General features: G+C 49.5%; 1 protein-coding gene across 4 annotated transcripts in view; it reads right to left on the reverse strand.

Annotated features, from left to right (window-relative positions):
* Positions 1-733: 733 nt before the first annotated feature.
* The window catches only part of SHQ1 (SHQ1, H/ACA ribonucleoprotein assembly factor), a 166,511-nt gene continuing 147,292 nt past the window's right edge, over positions 734-19,952 (reverse strand). For all 4 annotated transcript variants that reach the window (XM_069206108.1, XM_069206107.1, XM_069206105.1 and 1 more), the window contains one exon: positions 734-1,897. In XM_069206108.1, the coding sequence (XP_069062209.1) occupies positions 940-1,897 (958 nt within the window). In that variant the 3' untranslated portion in view covers positions 734-939. The remainder of the gene's footprint in view (positions 1,898-19,952) is intronic.

Consider the following 19,952-nt stretch of genomic DNA (forward strand, 5'->3'; position numbering starts at 1 on the left):
CATAATAGATAGACTATAGCAGGATGCGTGTGGCCTCTCTCGTCATAGTCATCATAGACAGACTATAGCAGGATGCGCCTGGTCTCTCTTGTCATAGTCATAATAGACAGACTATAGCAGGATGCGTCTGGCCTCTCACTAGTCATAATAGACTACAACAGAATGCACCTGGCCTCTCTCATCATAGTCACAATAGACAGACTATAGCAGGATGCACTTGGCCTCTCTCCAGTCATAACAGACAGACTATAGCAGCAAGCGTTTGAACTCTATCGTCATAGTCATAATAGACAGACTATAGCAGGATGTGCCCGGCCTCTCTCGTCATATTCATAATAGGCAGACTATAGCGGGCGCGTCTGGCCCCTCTCATCATAGTCATAATAGACACACTACTGTGCTGATAATGGAATTCCGCGTGAATGCACATCTATGGATGAGGGGGAGGGATTGCAGGGGGGATGGCTGTTATGAACACTGTGACTACCCTCTGGGTTCCTGGCCTATCCCAAGGAATATAAAGAACAAAAAGCCTGCAAACTCAACCCATCCACCTTTAGACAGTTCAGTAGTCAGACTGAACCCCGAAACACCTGACATTTTTGACCGAATTAGAGTTAAAGGAGAAACTTTGACCCAGCCTATGACGTCAAACGATATTGTTGTATCTCCTGCCACTAATGGTATCAAATGTTGTTCAACACCCTAAGACTTCCACCATATGAGAATGGGATATTATGGAAAAAAAGTTTTATTTTTGTCTGGGCTCATGAAGGACTTTACTCTCTTTATGGAACCTTCAACATTGACGTCATGCTCATTTGTGCAGTGTGTGATGAGGTCCTACAATCCTTCAAAGGCCTCCCACCAGGTGCTCTGACTGATCAGAGGTAAAACCTTGTCCACAATCCTTTCAAGTCAAGACTTCTCTAACTCTCTTTACTGTGCATCTGGAGTACTCTCCGTCTCGGTGTCCTGCCACCCAGACTCCAGCTCTGTAGCCCGCTCCGCACAGCACTCAGAGAGCACAGCTGCCGTCTGCAAATATTCTCCAAGTTCTTCAATCAGTGTTTGGTTTCCAGAAATTCTAGGTGACTGGAAAGAACCGTCCGTGATCTCAATGCCAGGGTCCCGTGGCGGCTGAGCAGCATCTGTGCCGGGGAGACCCACCTCAGCGGCCCTTTCCTTAGAGCCTTCAGGAAGCACAACTGTGGCTGGGAGGTGGTCTCCTGGCTCTCCCTCTGGTCTTCCAGAAACAGTAGGTGACGCCAGAGGGCACCTTACCTTTCCCGTATCAGTTTCATGCGACTTTTGAGCACCGTGTGACACTGCTTTGTGCAAACCTGGCTCCACCTCGCTAGCCAGGTCTCCAGAGGGCTCAGAAAGGACCACAGTTGTCCAGAGTTTTTCACTCAGCTCTTCCACTCGGTCTCCAGAGGAAGGGGGCGGATGCAAAGACTCTCCTGGCTGTTGGCCACCACTCCCAGATGTGTCTGTGTTCTGGATCAGTCCAAGGACCTCCACCAGTGGAGGTGTCTTCTCCAGAAGGGTCTCTCGAGAAGAGGCGGTTTTCACATGTTCGCCGTCCGACACCCCGTCTTCATCTGAAACGCTGTCCTCTGTGTCGTCTGATGAATCTGTGTCTTTGTCGGTCCCAGATGACGAGTCGAACTCGGTGTCGTTGGAGGAGGAGGAGCTGCTACTCGACTCCTCTGTGCCACTTGCGTTAGCCTGAGAAGGTCCACACGACTGCTTCTTCCCTGCCCCAGAAGCCTCCAGCTCCTCCTCTTGCACAAGCAATGCTGCTAACTCCAGCTCGTCCAGTTCAAATCGCAAGTCCGCCTTGGTTAGTGCAGCCGTCTGCAAGCAATTCGCAAGAGCTGCCAACTTTTTGGACCTGGCAACAAAAAAAAACAAAATCCGCAAGTATTAAGATAAAGTAAAAATGTTTTAATAAAAATGCAGAAAACTCAAACTATGCAGGCTTGACATGGGTACAACACAAATCAGATTGACTCAACGGCGTCACATAATATAAAAAGCTCACATTCTATCACACAAATACATTTCCAGTCACCACCAACAAATTCTACAATCCCTCATCTCCCACCAACAAACCCCACAAAGCCTTCTTGTGACCAACAAACTCTACAACATCTGCTGATGACCAACAAACTCTACAACATCTGCTGATGACCAACAAACTCTACAACATCTGCTGATGACCAACAAACTCCACAATATGTGCTGATGACCAACAAACTCCACAAAGCCTCCTCGCCATCTCTACCCTCCAGTAACATCTACAATCCCTCCTCGTGCACCAATAACTTCTAGTATTCCGGCTCGCCACCAGTGTCCCCTACAACAGGGGTTCCTAACCTGCAGTCCGAGGACCGCCAGGGGCTCCACAAGTGCTATTTAGAGGCTTAGAAAATTAAATACTTTTGACAGATGAATAAAATGTATGCAAACAAGGAAGCAAAGTGTAAAGTAAAAAAACTTTAAAACGTTCTCTGAATGTGGTGGTGAGCAGAACTGTAAAGTTTGTTGGTGAGGCGGATGGAATATAGAACTTTTTGTTGGTGATGAAGATTAGCTGGGCTTTTAGGTTGTGAAGAAGGATTGTAGCGGTTACTACTGGTGAGTAGGGATCGCAGGTGTTACTGGTGGCGAGGGATGAGAGGGGCTGTAGAAGGTACTGGTAATGAGAAGGGACTGTAGAGAGTACTGGTGGTGAGAAGAAATTGAAGAAGGTACCGGTGGGGAGACGGGACTGTAGAAGGTTCTGGTGGTGAGGTGGGATTGTTGAAGGTACCGGTGGTGAGGAGGGAATGAAGAAGGTACCGGTGGTGAGGAAGGATTGAAGAGGTTACTGGTGATATAGGGGGATTTAAAGGTGACTGCACAGGTTACAGGCAGTGAGGAGGAATTGCAGTACCTGTAGGGGTACGTGGTGGTTAGTGGGGATTAAGGCGATTACAGGTGGTGACGAGGGATTGGAGAGATTATATTTTGTGAGGAGGGATTGCGGAGTTTACCGGTGTGGTGGGATTGTAGTTTGGTGTTGTGGAGGGAGAATGCAGAGGTCACAGGCGGTGTGAAGAGACTTGAACGATTATAGAGAAGTTACTTGTGTCGAGAAGAGATTGTAGAGATCAGTGGTGGCGAGGAGAGATGGAAGACATTGCTGGCCATGAGAAGGGACTGTATTAATTGGTGGTGAAGAGGGATTCTAGGTTGTAGGTGTTGAGGGTGAATTGCTGCGATGATGAGATTGTAGAAGGTACTTGTGGTGACAAGTGATTGTAGAAGGTATTAGTGTTGACAAGTGATTGTAGAAGGTATTAGTGTTGACGAGTGATTGTAGAGGCTACTCATGGTGAGAAGTGACTATAGGGGTTACTGGTGGTGTGGATGGATGTAAAGTTTACTGCTGGTGAGAAGCAACTGCAGAGGCTACTGATGGTGAGGAGTGATTGTAAATGTTACTAGTGAGTGATTATAGTGGCTACTGGTGGTGAGGAGTGATTGTAGCAGTTAGTGATGGTGAGGCGGGATAACAGAGGCTACAGGTGGTGAGGAGGAAATGTAGAAGGTACTGGTGGTGAGGAGTGAGAGGTCACTGGTGGCAAGGAGTGATTATAGAGGTTACTGACGGTGTGGAGTGATTATAGAGATTACTGATGGTGTGCAGTGATTAAAGAGGTGACTGGTGGTGCGGGTGACTATAGAGGTTACTGATGGGGGGCAGCGATTATAGAGGTTACTGGTGGCGTGGAGGGATTACAGAGGTGACAAGTGGCGAGTAGGGATTATAGAGGTGACCGGAGGTGAGAAGGAATTATTCAGGGTACTGGTAGTGTGGAATTATTATAGAGGTTACTGCTAGTGAGGAGTGATTGTAGCGGTTACTGATGACGTGGAGTGATTATAGCGGTTACTGATGGTGTGGAAGGATTGCGGTTACTAGTGGCAAGGAGGGGTTACTGGTGGCAAGGAGGGATTGTAGAGGTGACTGGTGACGAGGAGGGATTATAGAGGGTACTGGTGGTGAGGAGGGATTATAGAGGTTACTGGTGGTGAGGAGGGATTATAGAGGTTACTCATGGTGTGGAGTGATTATACAGGTGACTGGCAGCGAGGAGGGATTGTGCTGGTTACCGGTGGCGAGGAGGGATTATAGAGGTGACTGATGGCAAGGAGAGACTGTGCTGGTTACTGATGGTGTGGAGTGATTATAGGGGTTACTGATGGTGTGCAGAGATCATAGAGGTTACTAGTGGGGAGGAGGGATTATAAAGGTTACTGATGGTGTGGAGTAATTATCGAGGTGACTGGTGGCGAGGAGGGATTGTGCTGGTTACCGGTGGCGAGGAGGGATTGTTCTGGTTACTGGGGGTTAGGAGTGATTATAGAGGTTACTGATGGTGTGGAATGATTATAGAGGTTACTGGTGGCAAGGAGGGATTATAGAGGTGACTGGTGGCGAGGAGGGATTATAGATGTTACTGGTGGCGAGAAGGGATTAGAGAGGTGAATGGTGGTGAGAAGGGATTGTGCTGGTTACTGGTGGCGAGGAGGGATTGTGCTGGTTACTGGTGGTGAGGAGGGATTATAGAGGTGATGGGTGGCGAGGAGGGATTATAGAGGTGATTGGTGGCGAGGAGGGATTATAGAGGTGAATGGTGGCGAGGAGGGATTGTGCTGGTTACTGGTGGCGAGGAGGGATTATACAGGTGAATGGTGGCGAGGAGGGATTGTGCTGGTTACTGGTGGTGAGGAGGGGTGGTGCTGGTTACTGGTGGCGAGGAGGGCTTATAGAGGTGACTGGTGGCGAGGAGGGATTATAGAGGTGACTGGTGGCGAGGAGGGATTATAGAGGTGACTGGTGGCGAGGAGGGATTGTGCTGGTTACTGGTGGCGAGGAGGGATTGTGCTGGTTACTGGTGGCAAGGAGGGATTATAGAGATTACTGGTGGCGAGGAGGGATTGTGCTGGTTACTGCTGGCGAGGAGGGATTGTGCTGGTTACTGCTGGCGAGGAGGGATTATAGAGGTGAATGGTGGTGAGGACGGATTGTGCTAGTTACTGCTGACAAGGAGGGATTATACAGGTGAATGGTGGCGAGGAGGGATTATGCAGGTGACTGGTGGCGAGGAGGAGGGATTATAGACGTTACTGGTGGCGAGAAGGGATTAGAGAGGTGAATGGTGGCGAGGAGGGATTGTGCTGGTTACTGGTGGCGAGGAGGGATTATAGAGGTGAATGGTGGTGAGGACGGATTGTGCTAGTTACTGCTGACAAGGAGGGATTATACAGGTGAATGGTGGCGAGGAGGGATTATGCAGGTGACTGGTGGCGAGGAGGAGGGATTATAGACGTTACTGGTGGCGAGAAGGGATTAGAGAGGTGAATGGTGGCGAGGAGGGATTGTGCTGGTTACTGGTGGCGAGGAGGGATTATAGAGGTTACTGGTGGCAAGGAGGGATTGTGCTGGTTACTGGTGGCGAGGAGGGATTGTGCTGGTTACTGGTGGCGAGGAGGGATTGTGCTGGTTACTGGTGGCGAGGAGGGATTGTGCTGGTTACTGGTGGCGAGGAGGGATTGTGCTGGTTACTGGTGGTGAGGAGGGATTATAGAAGTGATTGGTGGTGAGGAGGGATTACAGAGGTGACTGGTGGCGAGGACGGATTATAGAGGTGACTGGTGGTGAGGAGGGATTGTGCTGGTAACAGGTGACGAGGAGGGATTGTGCTGGTTACTGGTGACGAGGAGGGATTATAGAGGTTACTGGTGGCGAGGAGGGATTATAGAGGTGGCGAGGAGGGATTGTGCTGGTTACTGGTGGTGAGGAGGGATTATAGAGGTTACTGGTGGCGAGGAGGGATTGTGCTGGTTACTGGTGGCGAGGAGGGATTGTGCTGGTAACTGGTGGCGAAGAGGGATTGTGCTAGTTACTGGTGGCGAGGAGGGATTTATAGAGGTGATTGGTGGTGAGGAGGGATTACAGAGGTGAATGGTGGCGAGGAGGGATTATACAGGTGAATGGTGGCAAGGAGGGATTGTGCTGGTTACTGGTGGTGAGGAGGGGTTGTGCTGGTTACTGGTGGCGAGGAGGGCTTATAGAGGTGACTGGTGGCGAGGACGGATTATAGAGGTGACTGGTGGCGAGGAGGGATTGTGCTGGTAACAGGTGACGAGGAGGGATTGTGCTGGTTACTGGTGACGAGGAGGGATTATAGAGGTGACTGGTGGCGAGGAGGGATTATAGAGGTGAATGGTGGCGAGGAGGGATTATACAGGTGAATGGTGGCAAGGAGGGATTGTGCTGGTTACTGGTGGTGAGGAGGGGTTGTGCTGGTTACTGGTGGCGAGGAGGGCTTATAGAGGTGACTGGTGGCGAGGACGGATTATAGAGGTGACTGGTGGCGAGGAGGGATTGTGCTGGTAACAGGTGACGAGGAGGGATTGTGCTGGTTACTGGTGACGAGGAGGGATTATAGAGGTGACTGGTGGCGAGGAGGGATTATAGAGGTGACTGGTGGCGAGGAGGGATTATAGAGGTGGCAAGGTGGGTTTGTGGTGGTTACCGGTAGGAAGATGTGACTGCAGTTAGTTCGCAGCTCTTAGGCTTATCTCCTTTTAGACTGGTGTAACTCCCTCGGTGATTCACTTGGGATGTTTGGGCACTCGGCAATATCCGTGTGTTAGTCCCCACAAGTGGTCGTGGTGGGGCGGCGCCCACTGCGAAACCAGCTCCCCAAAAGCTAAGCCTCCAGCTTACATGTGACTTGTAAGAGTGCCCGACACACCATGAACCCAAACACAAGGTCACAGCGGTCGATGTACATCTACTTCCCAAAGACGGGCTAAGCGCACCCACTGAGGGTGCAAACGACTTGGTGTTTCCGTTGGACCACCGTCCCCTGGACCCCATATAGTGTTCTAAAGGCCACGACATGCTGCAATGGAGAGAGCACAAACCCCACAACAGCAACACAAGTCACGAGCAGATGGACCGTTCTCTGCAGTGAAACCCATCATTGTTGCTTAGAAGTTGTTAAAGATGGTTGACATAAATGCTGCTTTTCTATTTTTAAACTTTAGTTAATCATCGCCTGAGAACCCCAGGGTGAGGAGAGGGGGTGACTGCACGCCCCTGTTTACCACACATGTTAAAGAATATGCACCACTATTGATTTTTGGCACCAGATGCTGATACACAAATTCTAAGTGCGTTTCTTCTTCCAGTAAGTGTCAAGGACGACGGAATACATCAAACACATCTGGTTTCTCTCAGCGCTTCCCTCACTGACAACAAGCCGCCATGGTGGAAAACGCTTCACGTAAAGGACATATACTGGGGTTGGGGCGGATAGAGCACTGAGGGGGAGGGGGGCAGAAACGACCCCCACTCCACCCCGCTGATCATCAAGTACATAGAAAGGGCTGCAGGTGGGACTGATCGGCCCTCACCCACCCAGCGACGGGTGAATGGGACTGATATGGCTGCTTTCGGGCTGGGGTCGAAGGTCATCACTTGAGGGGTACTCCAGATAAAGCGAAAGAAGTGCAGACCTGCACCACGTGTGCCAACATTTCAGACAAGCAAAGTGGTGGATTTCTAAGAAAAATAAACGGGGGGGGGGGGGGACGATACGGGCCTCACAAACCTGAAGCCACACACGTGATCGGGCCAGTTGGCATGCATGCTCGAGGGGAGTAAAACTGGGCAGACCCCTCATATACAAACACAGAATAACTACTTACAAATGTCTGCAGCCATCTAACCTTTCCAGATAGTTACAACACTTCACATCCCATCACAAACAATACAACAGTACATTAACTGCAACCAAACAACCTAAGATACAATGTCACTTGCCAGAAAGAAATTGAAAATCAAGGGAACGTGTAAACACATGGTCGCAGGATTCCCACAACATTCTAAACAAATGACCAAACACCACAGAAGTTACAACGCCACGACCCACCACAACAGGCCCACACATCCGAAAGTTCATATATTTCTAACCAAACAACCTCCCTTGTACCTCCAACTACAGCCACGTTTCACCTCCAAACCAGCCACACCAAAACACCTAACCCCCCCTCCACCTTCACTACAGGGCACGAAAAACACAAAAACACAACTAAAACGCCTACTCTTCAACGCAAGATCCATGAACACAAATGGATCTATTCTCAGAAACACTGGACCTCACCTTGATGGCTCAGCGAAGATCACGTCTGATTTTCAGATCATTAACACAAATTGTACACACAAAGCTGGAGGAGGCCTGGCTGTCGTCCATAAACAAAACAAATAATCAATGAAGATCTCACCATGGACGGCTGTGAATCCTTGATAAGATGTCACCACACTCCGACTATTACCTCTTCCTTCCGCTTAATATACAAACCACAAAGCAACAACGCAAACTTCAAAGAGGCCCTTCTTGATCCCGTAACCCACACCCATCAGGACCACCCAATCCTATAAACCACAGCAGACCTCAACATATGGTTTGACAAGAAGAATCTAACAACAACCACAGCCATCGCATTCAACCCGTCGAGAGCTACTGTAAGGGAGGTACTCGGGTTAAAGCATAAAGATCTGTGTAGTAATTAAAGACCTCAATAATGCCAGCTTGAGTGCACCTTGAACGACCGGTGTTAATAGTTATTTGCTTCGTGGGCCGACCTCTTCGGTTCTGGCTACGAAACCAGACCAGGAGTCTTCCAGCTCTTACACCTTCAGTATGCCTAGAGGCAGAAGGAATGATTCAGAGTTTGGCAGATGGGATACTCCACCACAAACGTGACGGATATCCAGTCCACCGTACTACAAGTGCATTATATCCTGTGGTGCTTGTATTACGGCGGATAGGATATCTGCGACATCGGACACCAAGTATCCCATCCCCCAAACTGTAAATCAGGCCCTAAGTAGGCGTTATAATTGCAACACTCGAATTATGGGTTTGAGGCGCATGCTGCTTTAACAAGTCTTTCTTTGTCAGTCTCAGTGTAGGAAAGTGCCATCTTTCTAGCACAGTTACCCCCACTTTTTGCCTGATGTCTGCATTTAGACTGTAGTTCACTGGGATCCTGCTAACCAGAACCCCAGTGACTGATCTCTCCTCTAAATTTGGTTGCTGGTAAACTTTCTACACCCACAATTGGCATATTTGTGCACCTATGCAAGTCCCTAGTATATGGTACCTAGGCACCCAGGGCATTGGTACACCAGGGGTCCTCCATGAGCTGCATCATGTATTGTGCCATCCATAGGAGCCCATGCAAACTGTGACTGCAGGCCTGCCATTGCAGCCTGCATGAAAAGGTGCATGCACCCTTTCACCACTGAACCTGGTCACTGCACTTAGACACTATAAGTCACCACTCTGGTAGGCCCTTCAGCCAGAGGGCAGAGTGCATGTCCCTAAGTGTGAGGGTACCCCTGTATGAGTAGGGAACCCCTACAGACCCCAGGCCAATTCCTGGACTCTAAGTGTGGGGAAGCCATCTTAAGGTATGTAGTGGAAACTGGTCAGCACGAGTGGTCCAACTACAAATTGGCTTCTCCAAACCTAGGCATGTTTGGTATCAGCCTGTGCAGCCTTATGGGGTCTAGCAGCCAGCCCGTGCCGCTGCTGACCCCAGACACTGCTCTGTCCTTCTGCTGGTGAGCCTGGCTCAAGCCGGAGAGGCAGAACAAAGGATTTCATGCATGTGAGAGGTGTGACCACCTCCCCCTGTGTATTAGTGATCCAAGGGCTGGCCTCTGAGCGCCACCAGGCTGCCTTGAAGGGCATATTTGGTGCCCTCCTTGCACCAGTTCAGGGACCCCTGGTTCCCGCTATGGTACTAAACTACACAAAGGACAGGGAAGTGACCATCCCTTTGTCCAGCTCCTCCCCCTAGGGAGTTGCACAGAGCTCCGCCAGGTGGCCACTTGATTCTGCCATCTTGGCAACAAGATGGGCAGAGGCCCCTGGGAGAATCTGACTGGTTAGGGCAGGTAGACGATGTCCCTGATCCCCTCTAATAGGTGGGTTACTTCAGGGAGTGACAACCCCCCCTTGTAGGGTTACTTAAGGGCTCCTCCGTGGGTGGGTCCTCCGATTCGTCGAGCAAGACTCTCCAAGAAACAATCTGAAAGACATCTTCTGCTCCTGGCCTCTGGAACCCCTGCTCATCTGCTTCTGGTAGGAAGACTCCCACTGCAACATTGTTTCTCCGGATCCTACAAGAACTCTGCAGCATCTAGGCTGGGCATCCTCCAGGGTCACAAGGACTGTTTGCACCTGGAAGCATGAAGGAATCTCCCTGTGAGTGAAGGAGTCACACCCCTGCATCCGTAGGCACCTCAAGAGATCTGAAGACTCTGCAATACAGGGGGGTGAGTCTGTGGCTTCCTCTGGGTCCTGCTTGTCTTTCGACCAACCTCGGAGACTGTGGGCCCCTGCTCCTGCCACTGGACTGGAACCGCTGTGCCCGCGACTGTTGCACTTGCCAAGTGATGGTGACTCCTCCCTCAGGAGATCTTTAGGTGCCAAGAAGCCTCAGCCTCCAGCACTCTGCAACTGTAAGATCAGCCCCTGTCCTGCAACTCCTGCGACATGGGACTTCTGTTTTGTTGTGCTGCTGAGGCCTCCTTGTGACTCCGTGTCTATCGCCTGTGGGTCACTTGTGGGGGCTCCATTGACTTCTGCTGGCGTTCCTGTGTGCTGAGAGCCAACTCTGTATCACCTTCCTGGGTAAAGACTCCTGGACGTTTATTTTCCCAAAAACTTTGCAAATACTTTTCCGCTCCTGCTTGCATTTGCCAGTGCTTGTTTGTGACCTGGCTGGTCACTGAATCTCTACAAACCGGTGACTGTCGAGGCGACTCCTGGGATTTCCTGCAGCTCCTGGACCCCTCTCCTGGACTTCTTCCATCGACTTGAAGGAAATTCACTTCTAGGAGGCTAGGCATTGCCACCTGCATCACCTGGGCACCTCCTAGGATGCTGGACTCTGTCCCCTTCCTTTGCAGGTCCTGAACATCCAGAATCTGTCTCTGGGTTCCACTGCCCTAGTCTACGGGTCGTGACAGCAGCTGGACAATCTGAGGCTTCCACTGATGTCAGAGAGCCCCTTCTCCCCTCTGCATCTGGGTCCCTGGTGTAGGTACTCTGTCTTCTGGGTGTCCTGTGGTGGGGACACTCTATCCATCCTCTTGCCTGATGGTTTCCTCGGGGTCCGCTGGGCAGGGTCATTAATTCCATAAACTCCAACCACTGCTCTTGGGGTTAGCCTATGGGACAAATGGGTGGGTAACTACCTTGCACCTGGTTGCTGGGGACAGTTACTGTACTTACCTGTGGTGTTTCTATCCGTCCCCAGCCCCTAATTCACTACCACACTTACCTTGATTGGGTTCACTATTTCACATTCCAGTTTTTTAGTATATGGCAAGGGTCCTCCCCTAGGGCCCTGTGTATTTTTTTACTATCTCTGCTGGTTACTTTGTGTACATATTGTGTGTAGTTATCTCAAAGGGAGATACACCAATGCCAGTCTAGTAGTAGTTCTGTAATAAAGTATCCTTTATTTTTACAACACTTGTGTGGTTCTTTCTCGTGAGTGAGTTATTGTCTGACAACTGTGGTATTGCGAGTGCTTTACATTTCTCCCGGATAAGATTCAGCTGCCCGCCTCAGCTACCCCTAGAGAGCTTCTGCTACCTGGACACCTATTCACTATCACTAATGGTTGCCTGGACTCAGTATAGCGTGCCACACCACAGGTGTACACCGTACACTGAGCCAGCCTCCTACACTCAAGTTTCTGCATCACCGGATCTATGAGGCCTACCTGCTCTTCACCGGATGTTAACTCAGACAACAGGTCATTCCTAATGCCAAAGACAGTCGCAGTGCAAGCACCACACAATGCTAGAACCATTCTATTCATTGGATTGGTAACTGCTGTCCCATCATTGATTTCAAAGTATTGATGTGTTTCCTCCGCCTATTGTGCCTGTGAATGCCAGTTTATCTAGTGATTTGGGCTGCAGTCTCCATGATGGGATCGGCAAACGTAGTCATCCACCTGGAGGTGTGAAATGAGAGCACTATGGTCAGAATATGTTCTATCTCGATGCTCTGCACAAGGTATGTGAGGAATTAATTCAGGGCTGCTACATTTTTGATCTAATCATGTAAATCATGGAAGGGAGAGTAGGACGAATACTTGGTTTATTAGGATGAACTATCCTTCAAACATCCGACTGAGTCTGCCATTTCAAACGAGGCTTGCCGACTTGCACCGGCACAGCAATGGCCAGCGGGGAGGTGGAACCCGTTGGACACAACGTCTTCTACTCCACTGAAGTCTTCACCCATGAGTACAGGGAAACCCACCGACCGGGCCACCACCGCTGATAGGCCATCGTAAAAGTCCCCATGGTTTGTATTTGGGGCAAATACTGACAAATGGTACCAGCTCACCAGCCAGCCTCCCCAGTAAGAACACATGCCTCCATCCAGGGTCTACACCCCACTCCAGGACTCGAAAGAACCCGCCAGCCTCACCCAGAGCAATGTGCCTCTGTTGGAAAATGGGTTGCTAGGGCAGATAAGTACCTACAATTAGCAATGGGCCACTAACCTCCACTTAGGTCCAGTTAGGCCTCAAAAAATTAAACCCAGCTCAACCCTTGGTAGCTTGGAAACAAGCAACAAGGCTTAACTTAGGAGACATATGTGTAAAGCATTTAAAAATCACAAAACAGTAAATAAGTAAAAATTATAAATCCAACATCAATTTATAAAAATAGATTATATTTGTATCTTTAAAATGACACCAAAACTATTAAAATCAGATAAGGAGAAACGGAGATATGAATTTTTAAAAGAATGAATACTTTTTAACGCTTAGAAACGAATAGCGCCAATGTGGCCATCTGGTTGCACCTCGACTGGGGCAAAGTCAAAGTTTAAGGCCGACCTCGACGGAGCCCTGTTCGGCTACATATCGCAGGAGGCCTCGATCAAAAGTTTACCTTCGGAACTTGTCGTTTTTCTGGAGATTTTCTTCAGCGGGACCAGTCACATCCGACCTCCTGGAACTCTTCCTCGCGTACGCATTGTGGAAGCCCTCGGTGGAGATTTTTACCTTCCGATTTAGTCAATTTTCGAGATGAAAATCCTTTGACCGGGGCAAACCTGAATCTTGATCTGACGTCGCTGGAGCCCTCTTCGGATAAACTGCCTTGGAAGTCCCGGTCAACTTTCTACGTTCGGACTTAGTCACTTTTCAGAGATTTTCTTCACCGGGATGAATCTGCAAGTCAGGCCGGGTCGCGGTTGAGGCAAGCTGGCTAGAGTTGCTGCGGCGGGTCGGTCCCTTTATGGAGCTTTTTTCCAAATGTCCTCCAAACTTCTGGATCTTCTTCCAGATGTTCTTTTAAGGTTCTTTTGGTGTCCACAGCTCACCCCAAGGTTCCAGAAGCGCTGAGATGCTCCTTGAGGGTGTGGACTACAACTCCCAGAATGCACCTGGCACAAACTCCAAAACAGCTACTGGACAGGGGGTCAGCTTCTTCAGGAGTTGGTGCAGGGTACTCTGGTTAGCAATTTTTCACCTGTAGCAAACAGAGAGTTCCTCCTTGAATCAGTTGAAGTCAGTTAAAGTCCTTCTTGTGGTGAAGCCCAAGTGTGCAGCTGGTGCAGTCCTCCATGTCTAGATGCAGGTCAGGGGGCCAGCAGGGCAATCCTTCTTCTGTAGTTCTTCCTGGTTGGAATCTGGCAGGGATCTGAGGTGTGGGGGCAGGTCTGCCAGTTTTATCCTTGCTCCTGGGTGAAAAACAGGGGGGTCCCGGTTCTTCAATCAGGTGCAGGGTCCTTCCCCCTGTGATGACCACTTCCTGGGAAGTATGGCAACAATCAATCCCAGGGAGCAACATTCCTCAAAAATCCATCATGGCTGAAAGTGATTTTTGGAGGTTACATCTGGCCGAGCCCACCGACTGGTGTGGCTAACAATCTTAAACACATCCTTCGTCTGCCCTCTCCTAATCTAATCGGGAGGCACTTAATTGTCTGGGTTTGCAGGATGTGGGGGTGTTGCTGGGTTGCTCCAAATGTCCTTCTCTGCCTTTGAAGACCAGTTTGGCAGCCCTTCCTGCTTCCCCATCTGCTGAGGGAAGATCTCCTCCCCCAGGCACATCTCTTTGTGTGGAGTCCAGGGCACTTCACACCTCATCAAGGCTGCCAGAGGCTGGCCAATCAGAGCAAAGCAGCAAAACACTGCAGGGCTGAAGATGGCAACTTTCCAGGTAAAGTTTAAAACTCTTTAGTTGAACATGTTATATTAAATCTAACAATTGTAAATTGTGGGATTTATTATGACAATGAATTTGATACCAAACTTGAGGTATCTGTCACTTAAGGTGACTTTATAAATTAAAATAAAGTCTCCCCATTCTAGCCTATGGAGGCCATTCACTACAATGAGGGAAAAACAAAAGTGGCTGTTTTACCTCACCACGACTTATAAAACTATTTTTATAAGGTACCTGCTTATAGTTACATGGCACCCAGCCCTAGGGGCACATAGGACACACTTTAGGGGTAATTTATAGGTAAAAATAAGGTAGTTTAAGACTTTGGAACTACTTTTTATTCCAAAGTCGAATTTGCATGTAACTTTACTTTAAAAGCAGCCAGCAAGGCAGGCCTGCCTTTAAAATGACACTGGGCACCTCAACAGTGCACATATGGGTGCACCACCTATGCTGGGGTCTCTAAAACTACAGCACTACCATATACTAGGGACTTATAGGTAGGATGACATAGATAATTATAATTAGCCTCATTTGCATACTCATTGCATACAGAGCACAGGCCCTAGGACTGGTTAGTTGTACCCAGGGCACCATCAGAGTCAGTAAAACACAAGCAAAAAGGTAAAAATGGGGACAAAAAGTCAGAGGGCCTCTGCAATCAGCCCTGTTTTCTCACAGCCTCTAGCAACAGACAACTACAGCACTAAACTTAATTTAGAAATAAATATTTCATTCAAATGTGTTAAATTAAAACTATTTTGGAAAATGATTTAAAAAAATCCCACCAAAAGTAGTATGTTTATAGTTAATATTTAGGTATTAAAATTACTGAAAGTTTAATATATCAAATTGAGAATGTAATTATTTAAAAAATAAAAAGTTACACCTAGACTGATAACTGTCTGATGGTCGCCGACTGAAGCAAGGGCTATTTACAAGAAAATCATTCAAGAAGAAAAACCTTAATGCCACTTTTTTTCAGAATTGTTAAGCAAAAATTAGACCCTTGTGTAGGATGCTGATCCTCTGTAGTGTGCAAAGCTAAGTACACTGTGCAAGGGGTCCAGACAACCACATGTTGGTTTACAGGGGTAAAAACTAGACCACCTAATGCTCTAATTTTTACGGCAGCTTGGTTGAGCAGTTAGGCAACTTTTGAAGAAGTGGAAAGCATTTGTTGTACTCACGGTATCAATAAATGGAGAAACACACTCAGAAGAATAACTTGAGACCAATTTACAGAAATACTTCAGATTTTTATAAAAAGGTTTAGCCCAAGATCATCAAAATCAGGTAAGTACTTTTTAAGTTATGAAGTTTTGAAGGTTAATAAAAAGTATTTTTGTGCGTAATTACACACCATATGAATCAATAGAGAAGTACTTTTAAAATGCATATAAAAATCAGGAAATGTATTTACCAAGGTATCCTTTTGCAGGCACATCGAGGTTGTTGATGGATACCCTGGACCAGCTGGAGAAGTTCAGGCGACTCCCGGAGCGAGCAGCTGCAGGAAGTCAATGGAGCTGGTGCCAGGCCACTTTTGGGGACCACTTGGAAAAGCACTGCACAGATTAACTTAAAGGAACGTCCGGTGGGTCCCCTTGGAGTGTCGAGGTCACAAGAGGTGGGGGAACCTTGGGGCACAGCCGGCTCTTCAGTGCAGAGGGTGGCCGGGTGCAAAGTAATCGGTGAACCAGGAGCTGTGCACAAAGGTGCCCTTGGAAGTAGGTCTTTTTGAGGGTAGCTTGCAGGTCAGCAGGGTCACTCTGGTGGGAGGTCCTAGTGGTGTCTAAAAAAACCAGGAGGAAGCCCCAGTCGAGGGACTTCAAAGTCTGAAATGGAATGTCCTTCTGAGTGTCCAACTTTAGTGACCAGTACCTAAGGCTACTGCATGGTTTGGCCACTGGAGGGCACAGTGTCACCAAACTTGGCACATTTGTAGGGATTGTCCTCACGGTCAGTCCAGTATAGTTTGATCCAGCTGTGGCGTCCGGGTCCTTGGTCAGCAGCCAGTCAGTAAAGTGGCGTTCACTGGGTCTTTGGTTGCAGGAGAGTGATGCCTTCACTCCAGAGGGAGCTCTTTGGCGATTTGTGAAGAGTGTACGTCCTCTGGGGGTTTGTAGAGTCAGTCCAATGTCCAAGCAACCGCTCAGCTGTGATTGTCGAGTCCTGGGTGCAGCAGGCAGGGTTTGGCACCTTTTCTTGGTGCAGCAGAACTTGTTCTCGAGCCTTGGGTCTTCCTTGTGCTGCTCTTCTCTTGTCCTTGGAATCGGATTTCTTGGTCTAGGGATGCCGACTCAATACTGCATTTAGTGGGCGTTTAGGGGAGTACCTAGTAGTAACCAGTGGGTCATCTACCTTAGGGTGGCTACACCCACTAAATGACCACTGTGTGGGCAGAGGTCCCTTCCCTACACCTGATTAGCTGTTTTCCTTCAATGCAAGCAGTAGGGGTCACCTCACATGCAACACCTTTTGGGGTGGTGGAAACTGGGGGTGACCACTTCTATCCTTTGTGTGATTCCCCACCGCTGCTTGGCCAAAGGTGAGGGTTTGCCATGGGGGCAGCCATCTGCTGCTAGCAGCAGGCTTGGGGGTTGAGTTTCAATGGTGGTAAGCCCCCTCTGAAGCTCGCTAGCAAGGCAGTGAACATTCCTGGGGGTGGAGGGGGTGTGATAACACCTCTGCCCAGGAAGGCTTTGTTCTGGGACCCGTTAGCGGGATCTCTCACCCCAGGGTTCCAGAATCGTGTCCGGTGGGGTCAGGCTGGTTGTGACCGGCCAGCAACCATGCCAGGGTAGCTAGCTTTTTCAGGGGACACTTCTAAGGTGGCCCCCGGGTATATTTTGGGATAAATCCAATACTGGTACCAGACTAGATTTATCATTGAGTTGTTTGATACCAAACAACCCAGCGTTCAGAGTGTCCATCATGTAGCTGTGAAACTCGTACTGACCAGTGCCAAGCACATGCATTAAAATGGCTGCTGTGTTCACTTACTATGTCCCAGGTTTTGCAAGGACACAGTGGAGGCATATTGCTCCTGCATCTATGGCTTCACATTCTGTATAGTGCACCCTGCCTAAGGGCTAGAAGGCCTGCCAGATGGGTGACTTACCTATATTGCATGCAGTGTGTAGAGGACAGGGCACACAGACTGGCTGCCATGTTGAGTTTGCATTTTAGGATTGCACCAGGACACTCAGCCTGCAATGGCAGTGCTGGTTGTACTGGAATGCATGGCCCTAGAGGGTTGCACAATATGTGCTGCTGCTCTCGGGGGCCTACCCTTAGTACTCCATGCCCTGGCTATCCATGTACAATTAACTGGGGACTTACAATGGGAGCTAAAGGTGTTGCCAATTGTACCAATAGCTCTGCAATTTTCAGGGAACAAACATTGGCACTGGGGACCTGGTTAGCAGGATCCCAATGCACTCCAGTCCAAGTTGCATCAAGAAACCTGGCAAAAAGTGGGGGGTACTGCAACAGGGTGCCAGTTTCGTACATCCTGACGAAGCTGAACATGTCTTTATAACAAAACACTGTACCGAAAGAGCACTGTTTGCAGCCACGGAGAAGATAAGATTCATCATGGGGAATGGTGGGAAGGCTGCTGTAACCGCTTTAGACCTGTCCGCAGCCTTCGACGAGACATTCGGTCCTCTTAGACTGCCTTGCCAATATGGGATTACTCGGAAGGGCTCGGAATCTCCTTCAGTCTTTTATTCGGGACAGAGAGCAGTCCGTCCCCTTTAGAGCATTTAGATCAAAACCCTTTTTGTTGCCTTTTGGCGACTCGCAGGGTCCATCACGGAGCCCTACACCCTTTATTGTTTATGTGCCCCTCGAGCCACACTGATCCAGTCTTTCGGTTTTTCAACAGTCCCATACACCGACGACACCCAGGTCACTGTGCTTATTCCAGCAACGTGGGGTGAGGTCTCCCACCACTTCAGCAGTTGGTCGTCAAATGGATGAAATGTAACAGTCTCAAGTCAAACTCAGAGAAAACGGAGGTCATTCTCTTCGAAAAGGACTCATTTTGGAACCCGTCTTGGTGGCCCCAGACTCTCGTCCTTCCCCACACTCTGGTCTCCAATGTTAAGAACGTGAGGATGATTTTCAATGTTTATCTCTCCTTTAGACAACAAACTGCCCCCTTCTTTCACTCCCCAGGAGCTGCAGAAATCCGTGCTGAGCGAACTGGTGTTGTCCAGGCTGGACTCTTGTGGTGCCCTTTACCAGGGCATTCAGCGGCGCTTCCTCAATGAACCCCGGCTTCTGCAGGACGCGGCAGCTCGGAAAACACCCAAATGCCAACCAGTCTCTCAGGCCTTCGAGGAGCGTCACTGCCTCCGTGTTAAGAAACAAACTGCTTTCAAGGCGCTATGTGGTCCATGTAAATACCTTCACCGAACAGGTCCAGGATATCTGAGGGAAAGGTTCACTTGGTGCACACCGAGAACTGTGCGCTCAGCTGTCTCTCAACTGCTTACTACTCCCAAATACTACAAGGTGTCCTGGGGAGCAGGTCAGGAGTTTGTCTACTCCACAAGCAAGTTGTGGAATAAACTCCCCTGGGATCTCGAGAATCTGGCGAATCTCACCTCTTCCAGCCTTTGTAGTGCTTAAACTCGATACACGCTAGCGCCAAGATGCCTCCGGGCATTCATGAGCCTAATAAATATGAATATCATGCACGCGCGGGGCTGTGTGATCTGTACACAGGCGATGGTAGACACGGGCTTGGGGATCTGTACACAGGCGCTCACGCGGGGGCTGTGTGATCTGCAGACAAGAGCTCATGCAGAGGAGGGGGCTAGGAGATCTGTACACAGGCGCTCGTGCACACACAGGGGCTTGGAGATCTGTGCATGAGAGGTGATGCATACACATGGATTGTGTGATCTGTACACAGGCGCTCACGCGGGGGCTGTGTGATCTGCAGACAAGAGCTCATGCAGAGGAGGGGGCTAGGAGATCTGTACACAGGCGCTCGTGCACACACAGGGGCTTGGAGATCTGTGCATGAGAGGTGATGCATACACATGGATTGTGTGATCTGTACACAGGCGCTCACGCGGGGGCTGTGTGATCTGCAGACAAGAGCTCATGCAGAGGAGGGGGCTAGGAGATCTGTACACAGGCGCTCGTGCACACACAGGGGCTTGGAGATCTGTGCATGAGAAGTGATGCATACACATGGATTGTGTGATCTGCACACAGGCGCACATGCACACGCGGGGGAGTTGTGATCTGCACACAGACGCTCATGCACACGCGGGGGACATGCACACGCGGGGATGTTGTGATCTGCACACAGGCGCTCATGCACACGCGGGGAAGTTGTGATCTGCACACAGACGCTCATGCACACGCGGGGAAGTTGTGATCTGCACACAGGCGCTCATGCACACGCAGGGGAGTTGTGATCTGCACACAGACGCTCATGCACACGCGGGGGAGTTGTGATCTGCACACAGACGCTCATGCACACGCGGGGCTGGGAGATGCCCGATCAGGGACTGCTTCTGTCGCTGCCTTTCAGATGCTTGGGAGCTTCAGATCTGCGAGCGGCGCGCTCGGCCTCTCTCTATCTCCCTCA

The sequence above is a fragment of the Pleurodeles waltl genome, chromosome 9, assembly GCF_031143425.1.
Source record: "Pleurodeles waltl isolate 20211129_DDA chromosome 9, aPleWal1.hap1.20221129, whole genome shotgun sequence".
NCBI classification, from domain to species: domain Eukaryota; kingdom Metazoa; phylum Chordata; class Amphibia; order Caudata; family Salamandridae; genus Pleurodeles; species Pleurodeles waltl.